Source organism: Mustela nivalis (genome assembly GCF_964662115.1).
Source record: "Mustela nivalis genome assembly, chromosome: 19".
Classification (NCBI taxonomy): domain Eukaryota; kingdom Metazoa; phylum Chordata; class Mammalia; order Carnivora; family Mustelidae; genus Mustela; species Mustela nivalis.
Window position 1 is genome coordinate 15,582,494 of NC_139038.1, and position 21,712 is coordinate 15,604,205.

General features: G+C 42.1%; 3 protein-coding genes across 9 annotated transcripts in view; 1 reads left to right on the plus strand and 2 right to left on the minus strand.

The window, feature by feature from the left end:
- The window catches only part of SUMF2 (sulfatase modifying factor 2), a 10,966-nt gene extending 5,925 nt beyond the window's left edge, over positions 1 to 5,041 (minus strand). Inside the window, exons 1-4 of one of the 2 annotated variants that reach the window (XM_082714428.1) lie at positions 4,896 to 4,985; positions 4,237 to 4,491; positions 3,276 to 3,432; positions 194 to 308 (exon numbers count right to left, since the gene is read on the minus strand). In XM_082714428.1, coding sequence (XP_082570554.1) covers positions 194 to 308; positions 3,276 to 3,412 — 252 coding nt within the window. In that variant the 5' untranslated portion in view covers positions 3,413 to 3,432; positions 4,237 to 4,491; positions 4,896 to 4,985. Of the gene's footprint in view, positions 1 to 193; positions 309 to 3,275; positions 3,433 to 4,236; positions 4,492 to 4,895 lie in introns of both variants that reach the window. The other variant, XM_082714427.1, reaches the window with a different exon arrangement.
- A 258-nt stretch (positions 5,042 to 5,299) lies between these two features.
- CCT6A (chaperonin containing TCP1 subunit 6A) lies at positions 5,300 to 15,679 on the minus strand. Its single transcript, XM_082714356.1, has 14 exons — positions 15,407 to 15,679; positions 14,906 to 14,969; positions 13,318 to 13,452; positions 12,395 to 12,568; positions 11,631 to 11,734; positions 10,900 to 11,010; positions 10,452 to 10,611; positions 10,285 to 10,367; positions 9,286 to 9,382; positions 8,803 to 8,950; positions 8,264 to 8,397; positions 7,460 to 7,562; positions 6,470 to 6,542; positions 5,300 to 6,192 (listed from the first exon to the last, which is right to left on the minus strand). The coding sequence occupies exons 1-14, from the start codon at positions 15,541 to 15,543 to the stop codon at positions 6,120 to 6,122; spliced, it is 1,596 nt and encodes a 531-aa protein (XP_082570482.1). The 5' UTR covers positions 15,544 to 15,679; the 3' UTR covers positions 5,300 to 6,119.
- Positions 15,007 to 21,712, plus strand: part of PSPH (phosphoserine phosphatase) — a 42,199-nt gene continuing 35,493 nt past the window's right edge. For 2 of the 6 annotated variants that reach the window (XM_082714444.1, XM_082714440.1), the window contains exon 1: positions 16,585 to 16,673. The gene's annotated coding sequence lies outside the window, so the exon portion shown is untranslated. Of the gene's footprint in view, positions 15,280 to 16,400; positions 16,527 to 16,584; positions 16,674 to 21,712 lie in introns of those variants that run through there. The other 4 variants (XM_082714441.1, XM_082714447.1, XM_082714445.1 and 1 more) reach the window with 4 other exon arrangements.

Here is a 21,712-nt window from a genome sequence, read left to right on the forward strand (position 1 = left end):
CGAGCCTCAGTGCGCAGAAACCAGCCCAGTGTGAACACCAGGAGTGTGTGTCCCGCGGACCATCCGCAGGGGGTCTCTTTTGCTTCCCCCCCACCCCGCCCCCTGCAGCTCTCAGATGGGCTTCCCTGTGATGCTCTACCGTAAGCACCATAACCCACTCGCACTCCCTCCGTGGCAAGCCCGGTCCTCTCACCTCCATCTGATGGGTCACTTTGTTTCTGAGCTCATCCGAGACAAAGTCCTCAAAGACAAAACTCCACCCAAACATCTCAGCCTCTGTCCGGTACTTTTCTTCCCTGACAAACTCCCTGAAAAGAGATATTTCACTTGGTTAAGCTGATGATAAGGTTCCATGTCCTGCTCTTACCCCCTCTTGCTCCAGAAAACCTCATAGAGTCTCCTCGAAGCCACAGCAACAAGCAGGTCCTACGAAAGCCCGGGCAGGAGATTTTCTTTTAAAATCTGTGGCTGGGGGCACCTGGGTGGCTCAGTGGTTTGGGGCCTCTGCCTTGGGCTCAGGTCATGATCCCGGAGTCCTGGGATCGAGCCCCGCATCAGGCTCTCTGCTCAGCGGGGAGCCTGCTTCCTCCTCTCTCTCTGCCTACTTGTGATCTCTGTCTGTCAAATAAATAAATAAAATCTTAAAAAAAAAAAAAAATAAAATCTGTGGCTGTATGTTTAATTCACATACAGTACTTTTTAGTGCATAGTTTTGTGATTTTTGACAAAGCGGACAGTCACCATCACAATCCAGATAGAGAGCAACTCCCTCATGCCTCTGCAACCACTCATCTGTTTTTGTCCCAATGGTTTTCCCTCGCCAAGAATATAAATTCACATAAATTGGATCATACATAAATTGGATCATCCAATAAATTGGATCATAACCAAACTTCGCTTATCCATTCACCAGGCACAGATCATCTGGATAATCTCCAGTTTGGGGAGATTATGAATAAAGGTGTTGAGAAGATTGAAGCGGGGGGGAGGGGAATGGGTCTCCTCTCTGAAAGGCCTTCATCATACACCTACTCACCCAACAATCACGAGAGGGAGGCAGAATGTGTTACTATTTCCATCTAACAGATGAAAAAAATGGAATCATATAAAAATAACGTGCTGAAATTTTAGAACGGATGTTCACACAGTTCGGTATGGTAAAGCAAATTTCAGCAAGCAAACTGCCAGGGTAAGATGGATTGTTTTCACTGGGCTAAAAGTACCCCGTCGATGCCCGCCCTTTGATCTGAGAAGACCTTGTTCACCCGTCAAAGGGGCACTGAGAATGGAGGAGGTCAGATTAATAGCTATTTACCAACCTCAGAGTGTCTGAACGGTTTGAAAATCTTCCACCAGAGAGGCAGAGATAAATCATGGGTTCTAAGCAACGTTTAGAGGCTTGCTGAAAGTCTATCATAAACAGATGATAAAAATAAATAAATAAGTAACAAACAAGTGTTATTTGAAATATAAAAGATTTCTATCACAAAATAGATCATAAGTTGAAATACACAAAAGTGCACATGCGTCTACCCAGCTAGCTGTTTCTGTCATGATATAGTGCAAGCCTGACCTGACGTGATTTCTCCTTAAATTTTAATAAACATTTTTTTAAAAAGCACATATAAGTAGTGCATATTATAGAAAAATGAGAAAATAGAGGTAGATAAAAACAAAAAAACTGAAATCCATTATTACATCAACTAAGATATATCGTCCATATTCTTTCCTGTTCTGCCCCATCCACAGGATTTCTAAATAGCTTTAAGGTGTTTACCTAAAAAAAAAAAAAAAAAGTGCTGGGGCGCCTGGGTGGCTCAGTGGGTTAAGCTGCTGCCTTCGGCTCAGGTCATGATCTCAGGGTCCTGGGATCGAGTCCCGCATTGGGCTCCCTGCTCAAGCAGCAGGGAGCCTGCTTCTTCCTCTCTCTCTCTCTGCCTGCCTGTCTGCCTACATGTGATCTCTCTCCTTCAAATAAATAAATAAAATCTTAAAAAAAAAAAAAAAAGTGCTTCTGTGCAATTATTCTCATTTGGACATCACAAAAACATGGGCAAATTCTGTTACCTAATGCAATGTTACATCTTCCAGTCCTTTTTAAACACATTTACACTCCATGCACGTATTTTTAAAAAATAGGATCATACCCTGTATATTGTTTGTAAGCTACTTTCTTCACTTAACATCTCACAATTCTTTTTGACAAAAGGATTTTAATGGCTGCTAAGTATTCTGTGATGTTGATGTAACATGTTTAAGTGATCCTTATGTTGTTAGTATTTGTTCACAATGCCATCTTTTTAGCTAAATGTTTTTGGAAGACTTTCTTTTGCTTAAGGAGAATCTTTAAGGGTGGAATCACTAAGTCAAAGGGCCTGAGAAGTCACCAACCACCCTTATGCTCACCTCCGTCTGTGTCTCCTGAATTTTAAAAAAAAAAATTGTCTTTTATTTTTTATAGATTTTATTTATTTATAACAGAGACAGAGAGAGACACAGCAAGAGGAAGAACATACACAAGGGAAATGGGAGAGGGAGAAGCAGGCTTCCCACCAAGTAAGGAGCCCAATCAGGGACTTGATGCGTGCTCAATCCCAGGACCCTGAGCTACCTGAGTTACCCAGGCGCCCCGAATCAACTTTTTTCTAAGTCCACAATGTAACACTTAAGTCATTTCCCACGTTTGCTTTGTTGTTCTGTTCCTTCCTTTCCTTACACTCCCCTCCTCCCTCTCCATCCCCCTCCTGTATCATATGAAGGTAAGTCACGGGTATCTCCTGTATCATTTTCTGCTTTAGCCTGCACAAACATACACAAACATACCACCTTGAGGAGACCAATACAGCTCAGCATGGCTTCTCAGATTGAGCTGGAACCACAAATGTCCTTCCTAGACTAACTCCATTTCCCTAAGTAAATATAAAGGGAATTTAAGAGACTCAGCTACTACGACCCTGCTCCCAATTCCTTCTCCCTGTGGAAGAGGTTTTCGTTGAGTGTTTGACTTCCGCCCATAATTCTCAGTGCTATACCCAGTGTAATGGAAAATCCACTGGCTGAAGAGTTGGGGGATGTGAGTTCCAGACCCAGCTCTGCCACTAACAGAGCGTGAACCTCCAGACTTCAGATTCTTCATCTGAAAACTGTAGGTAACACTTATCCCACAGCATTACTGCAAAGATGACATGTAATAGTAAACAAGCTACTTTCCTTTTAGATATAAGGAATGAAAATTTGAAAAAGCTCTACCACTCCTGGAAGAACACCTGATGTACCTGAAATCTTTGTTGGTGACAGGAAATATGTCAATGGCAAAGGGTTTTACTGTCACCTCCCGGACAGGCCCTTCACCATCTCTGCCATCTGGAGAATTTGTTCCCATCTGGAATCTCCCACCTGGTAGCTGGACCATGTTAGTAGTCTGCCCATTGCCTGCAGAGAGGAAGAACCATCATCAGTAATACATGAATATATATTAAACAAGTGGCAACATTTGGATTATATGTAATATTCATAAGGGTGTAATGAAAAAAAGTAGGCTTAAAAATCTGGCCTTAAGTTCTTGTTCTGCCACTTAATTTGTTGGGTAATCTTAGGCAAATTAGGCAGATTTATTTGCCTACAAAGTTGAGATAACATCTAACTATTTCATAGGTGTGGCTGTATAAATTAAAATTTTATGTGTGAAAAAAAAATTTATGTGTGAAATGTTCTGAGCAGATGGTAATTACTCAAGGAATGTTTATTTCTGTCCCTACTGCTCTATTCCTGTACCCAACAACTCTGTCCCAGCTACCTAAACCTAGACGCTAATACTCGCAGAACGTGTCTATCCATACTTCTCATGTTGTTTCTCTGCCTCTTCCTCCCCATTTCTTACTGATTTTCCCCATTATATTAGATGTTCCAGGAAGAAAAGTACTATATCTATTCGGCCACTGTATTCCTGGCATCTAGCACAGAGCACAGTACTTAGCAAATAATTGACTGAGATCCTTCATATCCACTGTTTGAACCTCAGAAAATCAGGATTAAAAGGATCATTAATTCAACCCCCTTATTTAACAGGAAAAAACCCAGGACTCCAAAAAGGAAAAATCACGTGAAAAGCTAGTTAGCCGGGAGTAAGGACTAGATGACCCGGGTCTCCTTACTTCCTGCTCAGTGCTGTTTCCAACCCACCGCACTTGTCCCCACTTTGGAACGTCCTGTTTCTACTTAAGGACGTCTGAGTACCCTACGTTCCTTTATGGCAGCAGCGTGCACCCTCTTCGCGTGTTTCTGTCTGCAACCTCCTGTGCTCCTTCTGACGCACTCCCACGGGGACTTCGGCTACCTCAGGGAGAGGAACGAGCAAGCAGGCCCTCAGACTGAAGGGAGTTAAGAGACGACGTGCACTCGCCGCGCCACTTCCTGTGGACACCAGCGCTCGGAAGCCGGAACAGAGACACTGGGGAGCCGACGTTTAGGGACTTAACGAGAACTGTTACCCTTTTAAGGCAGGGAAAGAGGACAGTATTTTTTTCATGACTCTCTTGTGGCTTTTCAAGCTGATATTTACAAATAAAAGTGTGTAATGCCTGGATTCACTTCAAATGGGAAAGTGGGAGCGACACCAAAACATCAAGATCAGCTATCAATTCGCAACTGTCTTAAGCTGCGCGACGGGCACATGAGAGGGACGTCTTTACACCCTCCTCTACTTAACGTCCAGAGAGAGAAAAAGAAGGGAGTGCACGCCGTTCCCACCGCGCGGCTCCGGAGGTGCGTCGGGCCGCCGCAAGCCCTTCCAGGAAGCGGGCGGAGGGGCCACGGTCTCTCTCCCGACCAGGGCGGGGAACCCACCCCCTTCCTGATGTCTCCCGGGGCACACAGGGTCAGGCCAGCACACTGACCTAACGCGAACCGCGGACCACACAGGAGCAGCAAGAGCGCCGGGACCCGCGGCGAGGGGCCCATGCCGGCAACACGAGCCGCGCGCACAGGACGGCCCTGCTGCGCATGCGCTCCGCGTGCCCCGCGTCGGAAGCCGTACTGCGTGCCCCACGTCGGACGCCGTAGTGCGTGCGTACGGCCAGAGCTTTTTTTTTTTTGGCGTTAAGGTTTACTTCTTCCGGGGCTACGGCTGGGTCCTGACTGAACACGTGTGGAGCCAGGTAAGAGCGGTGTCGTCAGGCTTAGCGCCGAGGGACGCCGCCTTTCCAGAAGTCCCTCATTACCCTATGAACAGAACATTTTGATTTCCTTCCCTTTTATAGTCTAACCCTTGTCGGGCTGGAATAGCATTGGAGATCAGAGAAAAGGTTTCAACTTAACATTTATTATGCATGTACTTAGGCAGCTGCCAAGCCCCCCAAAACACAAAGCTTCACAACACACAACTTTGGGGGCGGGGGCTGCAGAGATACACCGACGGTACCGAAACCCTGGGAGGAAGGGCACAAGCTCGGGGGGTGTGAAGACATGACCCGCGGAGAATCCACCCCTCAGCCGCGGCCTGAAAGGAGTGGAGGCAGCAGTGGTGAGACGGCCTTTTTTCCCCACGTCACACTCTGGGCTCACTCAGCTCCCCCGTCCTTCTGTTCACCACGGCTCTTCTGGGGAGCATATTTAAGCACAGCTGCTTGGAAATCACTAGAAGTCTCAAGATCCAATAGTTTCACTCACAGGAATTTACTAAAAAGGGACGCTTTCAAAATTTTAAGTTACTTTAGTATTTGTATTAGCGAAAACTTCCAAGTGTAACAATGGATAAATGAGAATACGTCCATTAGAAGAAATTACTAAACCATTACAATTTGTTTTTCAAGTTACATTTAATAACAAGGTAGATAACATATACTTAACTAACATGGGACTTTTGTTATCACTCTAGCTAAAGCAAACATCCTTCTCATTGGGTAAAAACGGCCTGCTTGATGGGTGTACACTGCAGTGCAATTTAAAAAAATACTGTAATTTCAGAACTTCAGAATTTAGGTGTGTCAGTGTTCTCTTTTTTCATATGGGAAAGGAAGATGCTTTTGAAAATTGTTTGAAGCTTGGACAAAATTGTCGCTATATTCTTAGGATCACTCTATAGTCTTCATGATTCGGATGACATGAAGGAAGCTTCAAATTCAACCTTTTAGAGAAGACATTCCAGCTCGCATGATCTCATCAACCAGGAGAATGTTGGTGGCAATCACAGTGCTGAAAGGGGAGGAAAATTCAGATGAATTTGAGATATGAACCCTAATTCAGCTCAATTTCCAAACTGCAAATTATATCCAATTAAGTTTCTCCTTTCCTCTCCAAAAACATGGGAGGCTAGTTTAATTTCTATACTTTCAGTTGATGATCATTTCTGCAAACCAAAACCAAACAAAAAAACAAAAACAAAAAACCGAAGGAATTAAATAGAAAACACCAAATTAAGAGTGTGATGAGTCCCTAAAGGTTATCTTAGTTTTGGTTTTCTCAAACTTACCAGGAGTGAAGCAGCTGCTTCTTTACACAATAGTTATCCCATATGCCTACTTCGGCTGCTACCATTGGCTCACCTGCAAAGAAATCCAGGCTTCTTAAAACCACACAGGAGGTTACAAGATCAGAATGCTAAGACAAGAGTATTTTGTCATTTGCTCATCATTATCCAGACTTCCTCAATTAGTCCAATGTTGCTCCAAACCATGAATCCTGTATATACCATCTCTGATTAACTGGTTGATCTCTACTCAGAAGACTTCTAGTAATAGTAATGCTCTATTTGGTTACCAAATGATTTATCATCTCTATTTTATGGGACATGTTCTCATTTGTCCCTATTAAAGTAAAAAGCATTTGAATTATAGTCTGGCCAAAATGGGTTATCATTTCCCTCATCCCAGGAACCTTTTCTATTAACCTGAATGTAAATGATGTTATTGATAACAATAGGTCTTACACATACTGCATGGGAGTATACATCTCAGTTCTCTCTCTTCCACTTTCTACTTGTCTATTTTGTGTGATTGCATTTAAGACTAGGACTTTAAAATCATTTCATTAAGACTTGGTCCCATCTTCCAGCATTATTTGCTATCCTCAGCATTTTTTCATCCACGAATACCATCATCTAATGTATTTTCTTTTTAAAGTTATGGATAAAAGACTGAGTACAGTCAGCCCAACATGAAATCCTTCCATATTAACCTGAACCACCTACTACTACTCAGCAACATCAAAAATCCATCCTCTTTGAAATTACACAAATGTCTACCTTATTCCATTACTTACTGTATCTAGTCATTCCATTTTTATATTTTTTACAACTCTGGGTTCCCTAATAACACTGATGTCAAACTGCAAAGCATCACACCAAGATTCATTTATCTCCATTTTTTAAAACTTATTTTTCGTTTATCTCCATTTTTTATCCTTCCTGGCTTTCTCTCACCTGAATCTAGCTCTCCCCCTACAAATAGCTGTGTTCTCTTACCTGTGTTCAGGTCCACACCGACAAGTTGACCTGATTCTGAATGTTCTGCTTGAACTTTAACTAGTGTTTCCTGAAGGTCAAAACCAGAATTCTGAGCAAGTACCTAAAGCAAACAAATTTAATCCTTTAAAGACAGAACCTAAGAAGTGATAGTCAATCAACAATAAATGAACTGTAATTCCAATTAAGAAAAACAAACAAAGGGGAGCCTAGGTAGCTCAGTCAGTTAAGCGTCTGCCTTCAGCTCAAGTCATGATCCCACGGTCCTGGGATCAGAGCCTGCACTGGGTTCCCTACTCAATGGGAAGCCTGCTTCTCCCTCTCTCTGCAGCTCCCAATACTTGTGCTGTCAAATACATTAAAAAAATCTTAAAAACAAAAAAACAACAAACCTTTAATGAAGACAGACCGGTATTTACATTCACTTCACAGAACAGACATTTGTTACTAACTCAATCCACTTAGCCCAGCAACACACTGATATGAGCAATACCCCCAAATGAGCACATGACAGAATAAAAATAAAAAGCAACGTTTACTCGGGAATATAACCCCTACACTCCAAACCCTCTAAAAACAGTTTCTCTCCTGCATCTGAAACTTCAGATATTCAATTCCCTTCCAGAGGAACCAAACACATCTGACTGATGAGAGATACCGAACTCTAGCTACATTCATGAAAAAGTTGATAAAACCTGTTTACTCAAAATCTACATTATGAAAAAGATCCCACATTATCAAAAACTTTCATCAGCTAACTCATTTTGATATAGTTAGGAACACTGACTGTTAAGGTAGTCCTACCTTGGGAATAATGAGCAATGCATCAGCAAATGCTTGAACTCCCAGCTGGGCCCTGCCTTTTACACTGGGCTTGTACTTAATCAAGGCTTCTGCCATTGCCACTTCCACTGCACCTGCTCCTGGAACTACACAGCCTATGGGGGGTGGGTGAGGAAGGAGAGAAATGCTCAACTACCAAAATAAAGCTGTAGAATCATTTTTAATACATAAAACACAATGTAAAAATCATTAATTTCCTAAGAATGTGTTACAGTCACAATGTTAATATTGTATTTGAAAGCACTATAAGCAACACATCAAATGGCAAAACGGTTTAATTTAACTAGTATCTGCAAGCTTTTAGTATTAGCTCATTTACATGTACCCACTTTTAAATATGATATGCTATGAAAAAGCTTAGCATACCATCACAGGCATTTTAGAGGGAAGACTTTACTTTTGCATGGTGTCTGGCTGTGTAAACTACTGATAAAAAGAACACAGTATTCAGCCATGCCTTTCACATTAGCCAAAGAACATAAATACAGTAAGGATCTTACCATCATCAAGAGCATTTTTAACAGCCCTCAAGCCATCTCTTATTGCATCTTTGATTTGTGTGAGTGTGTGCTTATTTGGTCCTTTGATCAATAATGTGACAGAGCGAGGATTGTTACATTTCTCAATAAAAGTGAACTTCTCTTCTCCCTATGTGAACAAGAGATAATTATTTTCAAAAACAGGGTATGTTTGGACAAAGAATGAAAAGCTTACAGGGCTTATGGAAGAATAAGTAGCATATTAATAAGGGACCAACAGACCAATAATATTACAGCAAATTACTTCATTAAAAAAAAAAAATCACATATAAAAGAAATGTTTTTTCCCATCAGTGGCTTATCATTTACTACACATAACCTTCAAAATGTATGTACACAAAGCAAAAACCTGATCCTAAGTGTGAATGAATTTTTACTACCAAAGAATTCATGAACCAAAAATCAGTATTTATTACATTATCTTTGGAAAGAAAATACACTTACCAATGTGTATTCATAGACAAGTCCTGCATGTCCCAAACAATCAGGACTTAGGTCATCAAAGGAATTTAGAGCCACTCCACCACAAGCAAGAGTCAGCCTGAAACAGTGAAGTGTGTTAAGGAAGATGTGTAAGCGGCTCTGTTATGTCTAAAGAGATTATTAATAATTTTTAGGAAGCAATCTTTCAGAATTACATACTAAAATCCTAAAATGTTATTTTAACTTAAATGTTCCCACTCACCACCAACCAGCTAAACTAGTCTTTTTTCCTAACTTCACATTTAATCCACTCTTTGAAAGTCAGCAAATACTCCTCTGATAAGAAATCTCAAGATGAACAAGAGCTCTTCATTGTGATGAGGTCTGGGGAAAAAGTCATTCTCTGAAACCCCTTGATACTCTCTTGACATACTCTCTTAAGGTAATGTACATACACACATCATGGTTTAAAGCGTTATTCACAATAGCCTAAAGGAAGAAACTGAAGCATCCACTGATAAATGCATTAAACAAAAGGTGATATATCCATACAACGGACTATCATTTGTCCTTAACAAGGAACAGCATTCTAACCCACTACAACATGGTGAACTTGGGAAACACCATGTTAAGTGAAATAAGCCAGACACAAGAGGGCAATTATTGCATGATGTCTTAATATAAGATACCAAATTCACAGAGACAAAGTAGATTAGTAGTATTTGCAGGGACAGGGGAAAGAAACAAAGTTATTATTTAATGAGTAGAGTTTCAGTTTGGGAAGATGAAAACGTTCTGGAGGTGGATGATGAGAATGGTTGCACAATAATGTGTATGTAACTTAATGCCACTAGATTGTATGTTGGAAAAAAATGAGTAAAATGGTAAAATTTTGTATTGTGTATTTTATTCAGAGTAAAAAAGGAAAAACACAATAGTAAGAACAGAAAAAAGAAGTAATCCCACTTAATTTGCAAAGTAAGTAAAATTTACAATACTAAGGTAATACGCTATGCATACCTTTCCATATTTCTCCTTTTAGCTCTACGCAGAGCTACTATACCTTCTTTTGCAAGAGCATCTAAGGAAAATGGGTCAATTCCCTATAACAAAAATAACAGTTAGTTAAAACAAAAGGCACTTTAAAAAATAGCAAAATGGACAATACAGACTCATTTCATTCTCACCTTTTGATTAATAACAACGAATCCTTTATCTGAATCACCACAAACTTTCTTTTTCAATTCTATTATTTTTTTAACTCTATCTTCAATGAATTTTCTTTCAGCCTTTACAAGCTTCTCTCTCTCTTCCGCACTCTTGTAAAAAAAGCCAGAATTCACTTCTCTGTTTAAGAAAAAGTTACGGAAAGGGGGTGGGGGAAGAATGTTTATTTTTTGAAAAGATAAACCAGCAGCCTCAGAAACAGGAATGGTCTTGAGATTTAACAAATAGCCACTGAGCTCCAATCCTGCCCCTGGTATATTTTCAGAGGTTGTTTTACAGAATTCACCTGAACCCAACTGAAGCATTACTGCCCTCACAGTGGGGAAACTTAAATCTCACAAGTGACTTGCCCAAAATACCCAGCTCCTCCACCTTTCTATTCCATTTGTTAAGGGGCTGTAAACTCACGTTTTTTCATATTCTAATGACACATTGCATGTGAGGATGTATGCATCTTCTACTCTTTTTTTCATATCAGGATGCCGTGCCCCATGGTCCAAAACAAGACCTCTGATTAAGCTGTTGAAACACATAATAATTTGTACTGTTATTTAGTTCCAGATGATATATAACCTATACTAATGAAATTCAAATACTGAATTGAGACTGTATTGGTAATTTTCACATTATATTTCTTGAGTTTTTGAAAAAGGCTTTTGGGTTAAATCTAGGCAGGTTCAATTATGAAAAAGCAATACCCAGAACATAGTACAAAAACAAGCCATTCAAACAAAAGTAACAACACTTATCTTGTACAGAAAATTCTGCAGAGATACAGTAGCAACTGTCAGGCTCTCAAATTGTGATAACCTCCTTTTAAAAATTATTTCCGAATTAGGCTTCTGAAATGTAATATATATTCTAAATTCCCTGAAAGTCTCCTGTTATGCTTTGTAACCTACAGTTTAATAAATCACTGACACAGCTCACTTTTCAGAATAATTCCAACTATAAATACATCATTTCAAGAACAAAATTGAGCAAACTAAATACTAAATTACACTAAAAAGTAACTTATCTAGGCAATACACATAAACTCGAAGAAAAAGAAATCAGCCAAATGATATGAACATACGTATAAGGTGCCTGTAAATTTATAAACACACTTTGTAAGTATTTCATTGCTTTCTACCACCTACCTTGTATCAGTTTCAGATTTATGTTTCATCTCCATGATCTCAACCATGAAGAGGTCGATAGGTTCATCTTGTTTTTTAATGGCCAAAATGGAGTCCACCACAGCCTACAATAAGAGCATAACCATTAAATGAATTTGATTTGCAGAAGTCCAGATATTTACATTTCTTCAAAATCTCTGAATCAATCTATGTTTTTTTTTTTTAAAAAGATTTTATTTATTTATTTGACAGACAGAGATCACAAGTAGGCAGAGAGGCAGGCAGAGAGAGGAGGAAGCAGGCTCCCTGCAGAGCAGAAAGCCCGATGCGGGGCTCAATCCCAGGACCCTGGGATCATGACCTGAGCAGAAGGCAGAGGCTTAACCCACTGAGCAATCTATGCTTTTTTTCTAGTCAGTAACAGAATACATTAGTTATAAAGGATTGAAGTCACTTAAATTTCAACATCTCAATTTACAATTACATAACTGACATTCCTACTATTCTATTACAAATATTGGGGATAGGAAGTTTTTGCACAATAAAATCTCAATTTTATACACCTTTGATGAAAACTCTGATTACATCTTTATAACCCGGTCAGGTATACTGCTGTTTTTCTCATTTCACACACATCAACTCTCAATGCCACAAAAAGAGAAATATACTTATTTCACATGGTATGACATTGTGAGTTTTTAGGTAGCACTTTGTAATTTCAACTAGAAAGTATGCCAGGGGTTTTCAGTATAGATGTGCACACTGGACACATACATTTAACATACCTCTGTTAAGACATCAGCAAGTTCAGCATGCACTTTAGTACGCAGAGATGTTTTGGCCACATCTATAAGTGTTTCCCTGTCCATTTCTTTGCTTACTTTGACTTGTTCCAAAAACTGAAGTGCCTTTTCCTTTGCAGCTTCAAATCCTTCTGTTATTATTCTGGGATGAAGACCCTATAAATATACAATTATATAACCACCGCTAAGTGGAGTTCTTCAACTAGATGGTAAAATATTTTAAAGGGATATTCTGGATCATTCACATGCTTTATTACAATGTGCTGACTTTCTGAATACATTTAAAAGGATAAATAGTCCTTTCAATGCAGAGGGAAAGAACAGACATTGCTCTAGCACAGACTCAAAGCCAAGGGAACTATAAAGCACACTTGGGTGTTCACTGTGCACACCACAAGGAATAACAGCCAAAACTTACAACCATACTCAAGAAGACCATTTACCTTTTCGGTTCACATCATTTGCTAACAAAAACAAACAGGGAGACTAGGGGTCTGCTTTTTCTCTCTTCCCAAGAATTTCTTGGCATTGGATTACTATTAAGGTTTGCTTTAACCCTCAGACTAACTCAGGGTTAAAAACATTTTGTAATTCTTTATGTTTTAGTTGGCTTTGTCCTTTAAATAAATACGCCTAGTCCTGAATATCCTGTTTTGAGATCTCAACTATCACTCTTATAGATTTATATAAATGCAACTTGATTTAAAAAGCTTTCAGGCCAAGGAAGTTTCCTTAATCTGTCCAAGATCACAATAAACTTGTATGAAGACCAGGATATAGGTTCTAGTTCCCAGATTAAGCCCCTGCTCTTTACATTCTACTACATGGCCACAACTATTATTAACAACTCAATTTATACAAATTTCCTACATATAAACTACTACAGAAACAAGAATCATGTATACTTCAGAAATGTAGAGATCCGCCTGCTTCAGTAGCTCGCCAATGATTAGGACATTGGAAGTGGTACCATCACCAGTTATGTCATCTTGGGCTGTTGCTACTTTGGCTATTAAGGAGGCTGTCGGGTGCTGAATTTGCTGAAAGTAAAAAAGAAAAAAAATACTTGAACGGAAATAGTCCACATATACCATAAGATGTATGAAAGGTCTCCATACGTGTATTTATTTGTGTAAATTGCCCCAAGTGTTCCGCTACAAACCACGCTGATTTAAAACTCACCATTAACTATTTCCCACATTAATTTATGGTAACTCAAACATTTTCACATATAGATTTGAGATCATCTCTGCTTTACTGATGAGAAAATCTGAGGCCCAGTAAGTTTTACTGAAGAATGCAGAGTTAACAGTAAGAAATAATTTCAAATCCATGCAAGCTTCTTTAGAACTCTTGAGAGTAAACCAGGTTCCTTCTAAAATTAAATCTCAGTCTCCAGTATTACTTGGAATTGAACAAAAAATTACAAAAATCATCAGTGAATGCTAAATCTTGAAAGGTTCTGTAAGAACAAGACATTCACTAAGTCTCCAATATCACCCACGGATTCTTAAAATTGCAAAGGATACAAAAAGTGTTCCTGAACTGCTTTTGGTTTTTAAGTCTCCTTATTCTCTGTAATCTAGAACAGTTTCCAGCCTTTTCTCTTTGGGGACACTGACAGTTTTAAGAATCTAGGCCAGATATCTTGCAAACTATCTCACCTAAATGTGATGTTAATTTTGGGGGGGACAAGAATATTACATGAGTAATACTATATACTTCTCACTGGTTTCATGTGCTTCTTCATTTCTTCTATATATATATATATATATATATATATATATATATATATATATTTTAAATTCTATTTATTTGACCAAGAGAGAGAAATCATAGGCAGAGAAGCAGGCAGAGAGGGGAGCAGGCTCCCCAATGAGCAGAGAGCCCAATGTGGGGCTCAGGGATCTATCCCAGGGCCTTGAGGATCATGACCTGAGCGAAAGGCAGAGGCTTAACCCACTGAGCCACCCAAGCACCCGTCTCTCAATTTATATTGTATTACACAATTTAAGAACTCAAATAAAAGAAGCCACACAGATAAAGCCTTTTTGACAACCTATGACTCTAAGTATTGTCTGTTAGTGCAGGTCACCACTTAGCCAACTAAAAACAGAGTTTTATCTCCCTTTGAGTCTGGAGGTGGAGAGAGATGTTAAAAAAGACAGAAACGAATATTTTAAAAGGCGAAAAAGTATAACCATTTTGCACCTGTCAATCACTTAGTTTTTCAGATTTTAACAGTTAATCTTAATAACTACAACCCTTTAACCACAGACTTACATGGCGAGAACTCAAAATTTAGCTGTGACTGCAGGGTCCCTCCCGGCACTGTACGGTCAGTGCTCTTACCGCACTTCCTCCACTGTCTGAAAGACCTGCTGAGAGCTGACCAACGTGCCCGCTGTTGAAAATAACATTAAAAACCTTCCTGCAAACCACACGCAACGCGGGAAACCCGGACATTTTGGACCTGGTAGAGCAGCCTCTCACCATTTCATGAAGCAGTACATTGCCGTCTTTAGTGAGCTTGATGTCTCCAGCTCCCGAAACCAGCCTGTTCGAAGGCACAAAAGAACCAGTGTGACTTTTTCAACGGGGACCTAACTGAAGAGTCCCACTGCAATCGGGCTTTACCCTGATCCTAGGCAGCGGGGCCACGCGGCCAGTTCTCGCCGCCCGTCACAGGAATGGTGCAGTGCCCACGCCCTCCCTTCGGAGAAACAGCCTGCCCCCCTCAGGGTCGCCGGGGTCCCCGGGCGCGGAGCGAGTCGCGCACGCGGGCGGCTTTGTTCTCCGCAGAAACGGCATCCATTACAAGAGGAAACGGCCGGGGCAGGAAACAGGAGCGACCCGGGAGTCTGCGGGTAAGCAGGGCCGCAGCTGCGAGCGGTGAAGCCCGGGGGCGCCCGGCTCGAGGCCCGGGCCCCCTGCGCCAGGCCCGCGATGGCGCTGGGTGCCCGCCCGGCCCCCGCCCCGCCGGCCCCGCCTTACATCTTCATGGTGCCTTTAGGCCCCAAGTTGGTCCTCAGCACGTCCTGCAGGCCCCGGGCCGCGCTGATGTTCACCGCCAGCGCCGCCTGGGCTCGAGCTACCTCGGCCTTGGGGTTCAGAGTCTTCACGGCCGCCATGGCTAACCAGCTCAGGAAGAGGAAGAGACCTGGCGGCGCGCCGAGTGCCCAACGCCGGCGCAGCGTGGCCAGGAGGCGCGCGCTCCCGGAGGCTTCTGGAAAAGTCGGGCGCGCCCGCCCCGCCCCCGGCGCTCCCGTGCGGCGCTACCATTGGGCCGCGGGTCGGCTAGCGCCGCTCACTGGGTGGTGGCAGCGACGGTCCCGCCCCTCGCGGCCGCCCGGCAGCCATTGCGCGTAGGAGGGCTCTATTACCGGGCAGTAAGGGTTCCGGGCGGTCGGTGTGGCGGCGGCCGGGACCCGGCTTTTCGGACCCGGGACCTGGGGACGGAGGCGGGGCCTGTGGGCCAAGCGTGACCCGGCGGGACTGCGGAACGGGCGGCTCTCGCGGAGGTCTCCGGCTGCAGATGTAGGGTGGACTTCCCCCCTCCCCCGACTCGCGCGGTTCGCTCGGCGTCCTGTCAGCGGCGTCCTGTCAGCAGCGTTTTCTTGACTGCTGCGTGCTTGGAGGGGGTCTCGGTGCCGTGGGGACACGGCGGTGCGTCTGATAGTGTCTCTCGCCCAGTGCTCGGGGGTTGGAAGAGAAAGAGGGCGGGTGCGCGGTGCCTTGTTAGCAAGCTGTGGGCTGAGGAGAAGCCGGGCGAGCGCCCCCCCCCCCCCGGACGCGCTGCTCTCTAGGCGGGTTTTTCTTTATTCATTTGTCGGAGAGCGCCCGGGCAGAGGGAGAAGCGGGGAGCCCCATGGAGGACTCGATCTCAGCACCCTGGAGTCACGACCCGAGGGGAAGGCAGACGCTTACCTGACTGAGCCACGCAGGCGCCCTCGAGGCAGGTTTTCGATGGTGGAGTGAGTCGGGATCCGGTTCTCGGAGAGGACTGACTCCCTTTTATGACCAATTCCGAGGGCTGCGTGCGGTTCCTCTCTGCTCCCCAGTCCTCAGCGCCCGTATTCGGTCTGCGAGGTGACGTTGGGCCTCATTCTTGCAGGTAATGAGGAAAATGTTAGAAGTCAAAGTGCCGAAGGGTGCGGTGAAAAGTAGGCTTCTTGCCTTTCCTTCAGCTTCCTTCAGACAACGGCGTCACCCTCAGATACCCCGAACTTCGGATGCTGAGTTTGTAAATAAGCCAGCAGAGGTACGAGCATTTCCTCCACACGGATGCCGGTTTATAACGCGCACGTTGGGTGTGTTACACTCCATCTCGGCGATTTTGCACATCAGTAGGAGCAGGGACGCCTCCTTCCCGTTGCTGGTATTTTCTGTGAGAGTGACGGGATTAACCGGTCATTCGCTGGGTGACACCTAGGTTGTTTCCGGTCTTTTGCTCTTCAGCTGCCGTGAATACCCTGGTGTGTAATACTCTGAGGTGGCTTTATGCTTGAGAATCGGAAAAGCACACGCACACGTTTGAGTCACAGCGTTACTTACTGTGTCAGCACCTTATGTGTGTGCAGATGTATTGACTGTTACAGACGAGCGGGGAGACGGGAGCGGAGATGAAGGTTGTGAGGTTTCCAGGCATGTGCTTGCAGGTAGGGAAAGGGGGAGTGGATCTCCTGAGGTACAAAATTTAAAGGGGCACCAAAAACTTAGTAATTGAGACCAATTTTTTAAAAAGATTTTATTTATTTATTTGACAGAGATGACAAGTAGGCAGAGAGGCAGGCAGAGAGAGAGGAGGAAGCAGGCCCCTTGCGGAGCAGAGAGCCTGATGTGGGGCTGGATCCCAGGATCCTGAGATCATGACCTGAGTAGAAGGCAGAGGCTTAACCCACTGAGCCACCCAGGCGCCTAAGACCAATAATATTTTAATACAATTAAAAAAAAAACAAAATTGATGCAAGAAATGCACAATAAATGGAATTTTATTTTTTATTTTTAAGGATCTTATTTATTATTTGACAGAGAGAGACACAGTGAGAGAGGGAACACAGCGGGAGGGAGTTGGAGAGGGAGAAACAGGCTTCCTGCCAAGCCAGGAGCCGGATAATGGGGTTCGATCCCAGAACCCTGGGGTTATGACCTGAGCCAAACACAGACGCTTAATGACTGAGCCACCCAGGTGCCCCTGAATGGAATTTTTTTTTTTTTAAGATTTTATTTATTTATTTGACAGGTAAAGATCACAACGAGGCAGAGAAGCAGGCAGAGAGAGGAGGAAGCAGGCTCCCTGTTGAGCACAGAGCCCAATGCGGGGCTTGATCCCAGGAACCTGGGATCATGACCTGAACTTGAAGGCAGGGGCTTTAACCCACTGAGCCACCCAGGTGCCCCTGGAATTTTTTTTTTTTTAATATTTTATTTATTTATTTGAGAGACATCACAAGTAGACAGAGAGGCAGGTGGAGAGAGAAGGGGAAACAGGCTCCCTGCTGAGCACAGAGCCGGATTCAGGACTCGATCCCAGGACCTTGAGATCATGACCTGTGCCCAAGGCAGAGGCTTAACCCACTGCGCCACCCAGGCACCCCCTGAATGGAATTTTTATTAGGCAGCTCCACTAACATGACACCAGACAGTCTAGGCAAAACAGATCCACATGATCCCTGTAGAGGCAGTCTGCTTGCATATAGCAGTCTCCACTGCCACACTTTGAAGCAAATTAATTGTTTTCATTATACCATGCAAAAGAATGTAGCAAGGGAGTGTTGCCTGTATGCTAATATATGTGTAGAGTAGAAAACACTAGATTGTCTTGGGAGAATTTCACAGAAAGGGTCATGTTGTGGGAGCAGCTCCATTTCAATTATAATTGAAGCTGTTGTGGTGACAGGAGATATTTAGCCATTTGATTTGAAAGGGATTCAATAAAGAATAAAATTTTGAGGAATGAACTCTAATGAGGCAAGGTGGTGATAATAGAATCCTAGAGTCAAACAATTTGAGTTTGAATTCTAGTTTGGCAAAAAAAAAAAAAAAGAATTCTAGCTTAACAATATGTACCATTAGTGACCTTGGACAAGTTATTTAATTTTTTTTTTTTTTTTACTCTATTTCCTAATCTATAAAGTGACATCTTAAAAAAAATTAAATGAAATTACGTTTGTAAGTAACATGCTTTGTGTTGTGCCTGACATGGAAGGTGTGAAGTAATTGCCACTTTTGCATTCATACGGTATAATTACGCTATATAATTTTTTTTTAAGCTATATAATTCTTATGGGACTTCACATGTAGTGTTTCATTCACTAATATGAATCCTTTGCCATTTAATAGATCAGGTATAATTAAGCCAGTTTCATAGGTGATTAAATCAACCCCAAAAGGTTAAATGACCAACAAGGTCATGCTGTGTTGTATGAGTAGAGGGTCAGAAATCTAAATTTCACCCTTGACTCCTCCCTTTGCCCCAGCCCCCCACATCCACTTACTCCCTGAACACTTTCACTTTCTAGATATATCCATTTTTCTCCATCCCCACTTACACCACTCAGGTTTAGGCCATGATGATTTCTTACCTGTATAACTACTGTAGTGCCCTAAGTAATCGTTCTGGCTTTCTTCCCCATGTTGCTACTGGAGCAATCTATCAAAAGTAAATCTGTGAGCCACAGCTCTGCTTATAATCCCTGTTATCCTCAAGACCTTAGACTGAAATATAAACGTCTTAATTTGCTTCCAGAATCAGCAACATCTTGTGCCTACCCTCTGGGTCAAAACCCTTTTCTCTTTTTCTCTTACTCACTGCATTCCCTGGTCATCTGAATTTTTCAGTGCTTGGAACACTCTTCAAGGACCACTTCACTCCTCATTCTTATCCCCATTCCCATCCAGTGTGTATAGAAATAAACATCCCTAATCCTCAACAGGCATGCCCTACAAGGAGATAAACTTATAAATAGGTGAATGACTATAGATTGTAAGATGTTATAGTTAAGAGAAATGAAGTACAATGAGCACAGAGATATTAGCTTTGAGCACCAAGGAAAGTTTCTTGGAGAAGATGAGGCTGATGGGATTTTGAAAGATACATAGATAATTCTTTCAAGAAGAGGACTTAGGAGAGTGATTCCAGACAGAGCAACAGTGAAAGGAACTGGCATGCCCATTGAAAGGTGTATACTTAGGATGGAGAGAAGAAGATTGCAAGAGACAAATCTGGAGAAGTAGTATTTCCTGGCTGTCATGTCTTTTTTTTAAGATTTTATTTATTTATCAGAGAGAGCGAGCGAGCGAGCACAGGCAGACATAGAGGCAGGCAGAGGCAGAGGGAGAAGCAGGCTCCTTGCCGAGCAAGGAGCCTGATGTGGGACTGGATCCCGGGACGCTGGGATCATGACCTGAGCCGAAGGCAGCTGCTTAATCAACTGAGCCACCCAAGCATTCCCTGGCTTTCATGTCTTGATTAAGACATCTGGGCCAGCAGTGGGAACCTCACAAACTAGTGATGAAGATGACTCTGGAGGTGGAATGGAGGATGAACGGAGAGAGAAAACTAAGGGCAAACAGGAAGAAGGATGTTGAAAAGTTTGTGCAAAGGTGTTGAAGGCATATTTAATGACATAAAGAGGTGTTCTTGGTAAGAGGGAAAAACATACTAAATGGCGTAAATTTTACGTTTTCCTTTTTGTAACCACTCCCCATGTATCTATACCAAAACAAGGATATGCATCAAAATACTATATTAAAAATTTCAGAATACTTTTATTTTTGCAAAGCTTCACAAATTTATGTAGCCACAAAAGGGAGATGCAGAAGTATATAAATGAAAATATGAAATATACAAAGTGTGTCCAGTGTCTTGTTTTTAAGTCTTCTAAGTGTATGTGTGTATATTTGTATATATATCAATAAAGAACCAGAAGAATATACATCAACATGTTTAACATTTTCTATGTTTGCCAGTCTTGTAGGTGAAAAATGGTATCTTAAAGTTTTGTTTATTGAGAGTGAAGGTGAGCCTGTATCTTAGATGTGACCTGTTTCTGTGAACTGTCTATTCATGTCTTTTGTCTGCTTTCCTATTTGGTTTCTTGTGGATTTGTGGGAACTGTTTATGTTTTCTGTGTTGCAATTAACTTGTCTCTATACTATTTGTACAGTAGTTTGTATGTATGTCTTTTTTCCAATTAAAAATTTAAAAAATTCTTTTCCTGTAATCATATATATATATTTTTTTTCTTTTATGGGCATTGGATTTTGTGCTCTACTGTGTAAAACAGGCCTTATGCTCTTAAAACGTATTTTTAAAATTCTTCCATGTTTTCTTTTGTATTTTTAAGATTTTCGTTTTCATTTTAATCCTTGATTCATTTGAAATTTATTTTAGTAAGGAATGTGATAAAAATCTGTGGTATTATGAAAATATATATTTGGTCTTTGTCCCTGGTTCCTGGCACAGAAGTCCTTAACTATTTCTGAGTGATGGGATTATATTTTGTTATCCATAACAATTCCATTTAGAATATACTTGAGATGTGCTAATGATGTAAGTTAAGGTGAGAACTCTAGATAGCCTCAGGATGGGGACTGGTTACTAGAAAGACTAAATACAGTGATTACAGTGGGTATTCTCAGTCCTATGCCCCCATCCTCTGGGGGAGGCATAGTTATATGATAGTTTATAAAAATGGTTAAATAACCAGTGTGGGTAAACCCATTGGTATCCTGGTAGGGTGGTGTACCTAGAGGGCTTGGAAGCTCTGTGCTTCTTCCCCACTACCAGATCTTGTGCTTTTCTTCCATTTGGTTTCTTTATGAGTTGTATCCTTTATAATAAACCATAAACCTAAGTGAAGTGATTTCCCAAGTTCTGAGTTAGTCTCAAAAATTTTCAAACCTGGGGCGCCTGGGTGGCTCAGTGGGTTAATGCCTCTGCCTTCAGCTCAGGTCATGATCCCAGGGTCCTGGGATCGAGCCCCACATCGGGCTCTCTGCTCTGTAGGGAGCCTGCTTCCCTTCCTCTCTCTCTGCCTGCCTCTCTGCCTACTTGTGATCTCTGTCTGTCAAATAAATTAAAAAATCTTTAAAAAAATTTTTTTTCAAACCCGAGGAGGGAATTGTGGGAACCCCCAAATTTGCAGCCAAGTCAGACAGAAATGGAGGTAGCATGTAGACCTGGAGCTTGTAACTGGAGTCTGAAGTGGAGGCAATCTTCTGGGACTGAGCCCTTCACTGCAGGGTCTGGGCTAATTCCAGGTAGAATTAGAATTGGATTGAATTGCTGGATACCCA

Coding starts and splice junctions, on each gene's coding strand:
- CCT6A (XM_082714356.1), bottom strand. CDS start 15,543: ATGGCGGCCGTGAAGACTCTGAACCCCAAGGCCGAGGTAGCTCGAGCC. Junction 8,398..8,802: donor TAAAAATGCTCTTGATGATG/GTAAGATCCTTA, acceptor CACCCCCCATAG/GCTGTGTAGTTCCAGGAGCA. Junction 6,543..7,459: donor CGGTGTGGACCTGAACACAG/GTAAGAGAACAC, acceptor ATTTCTTTGCAG/GTGAGCCAATGGTAGCAGCC.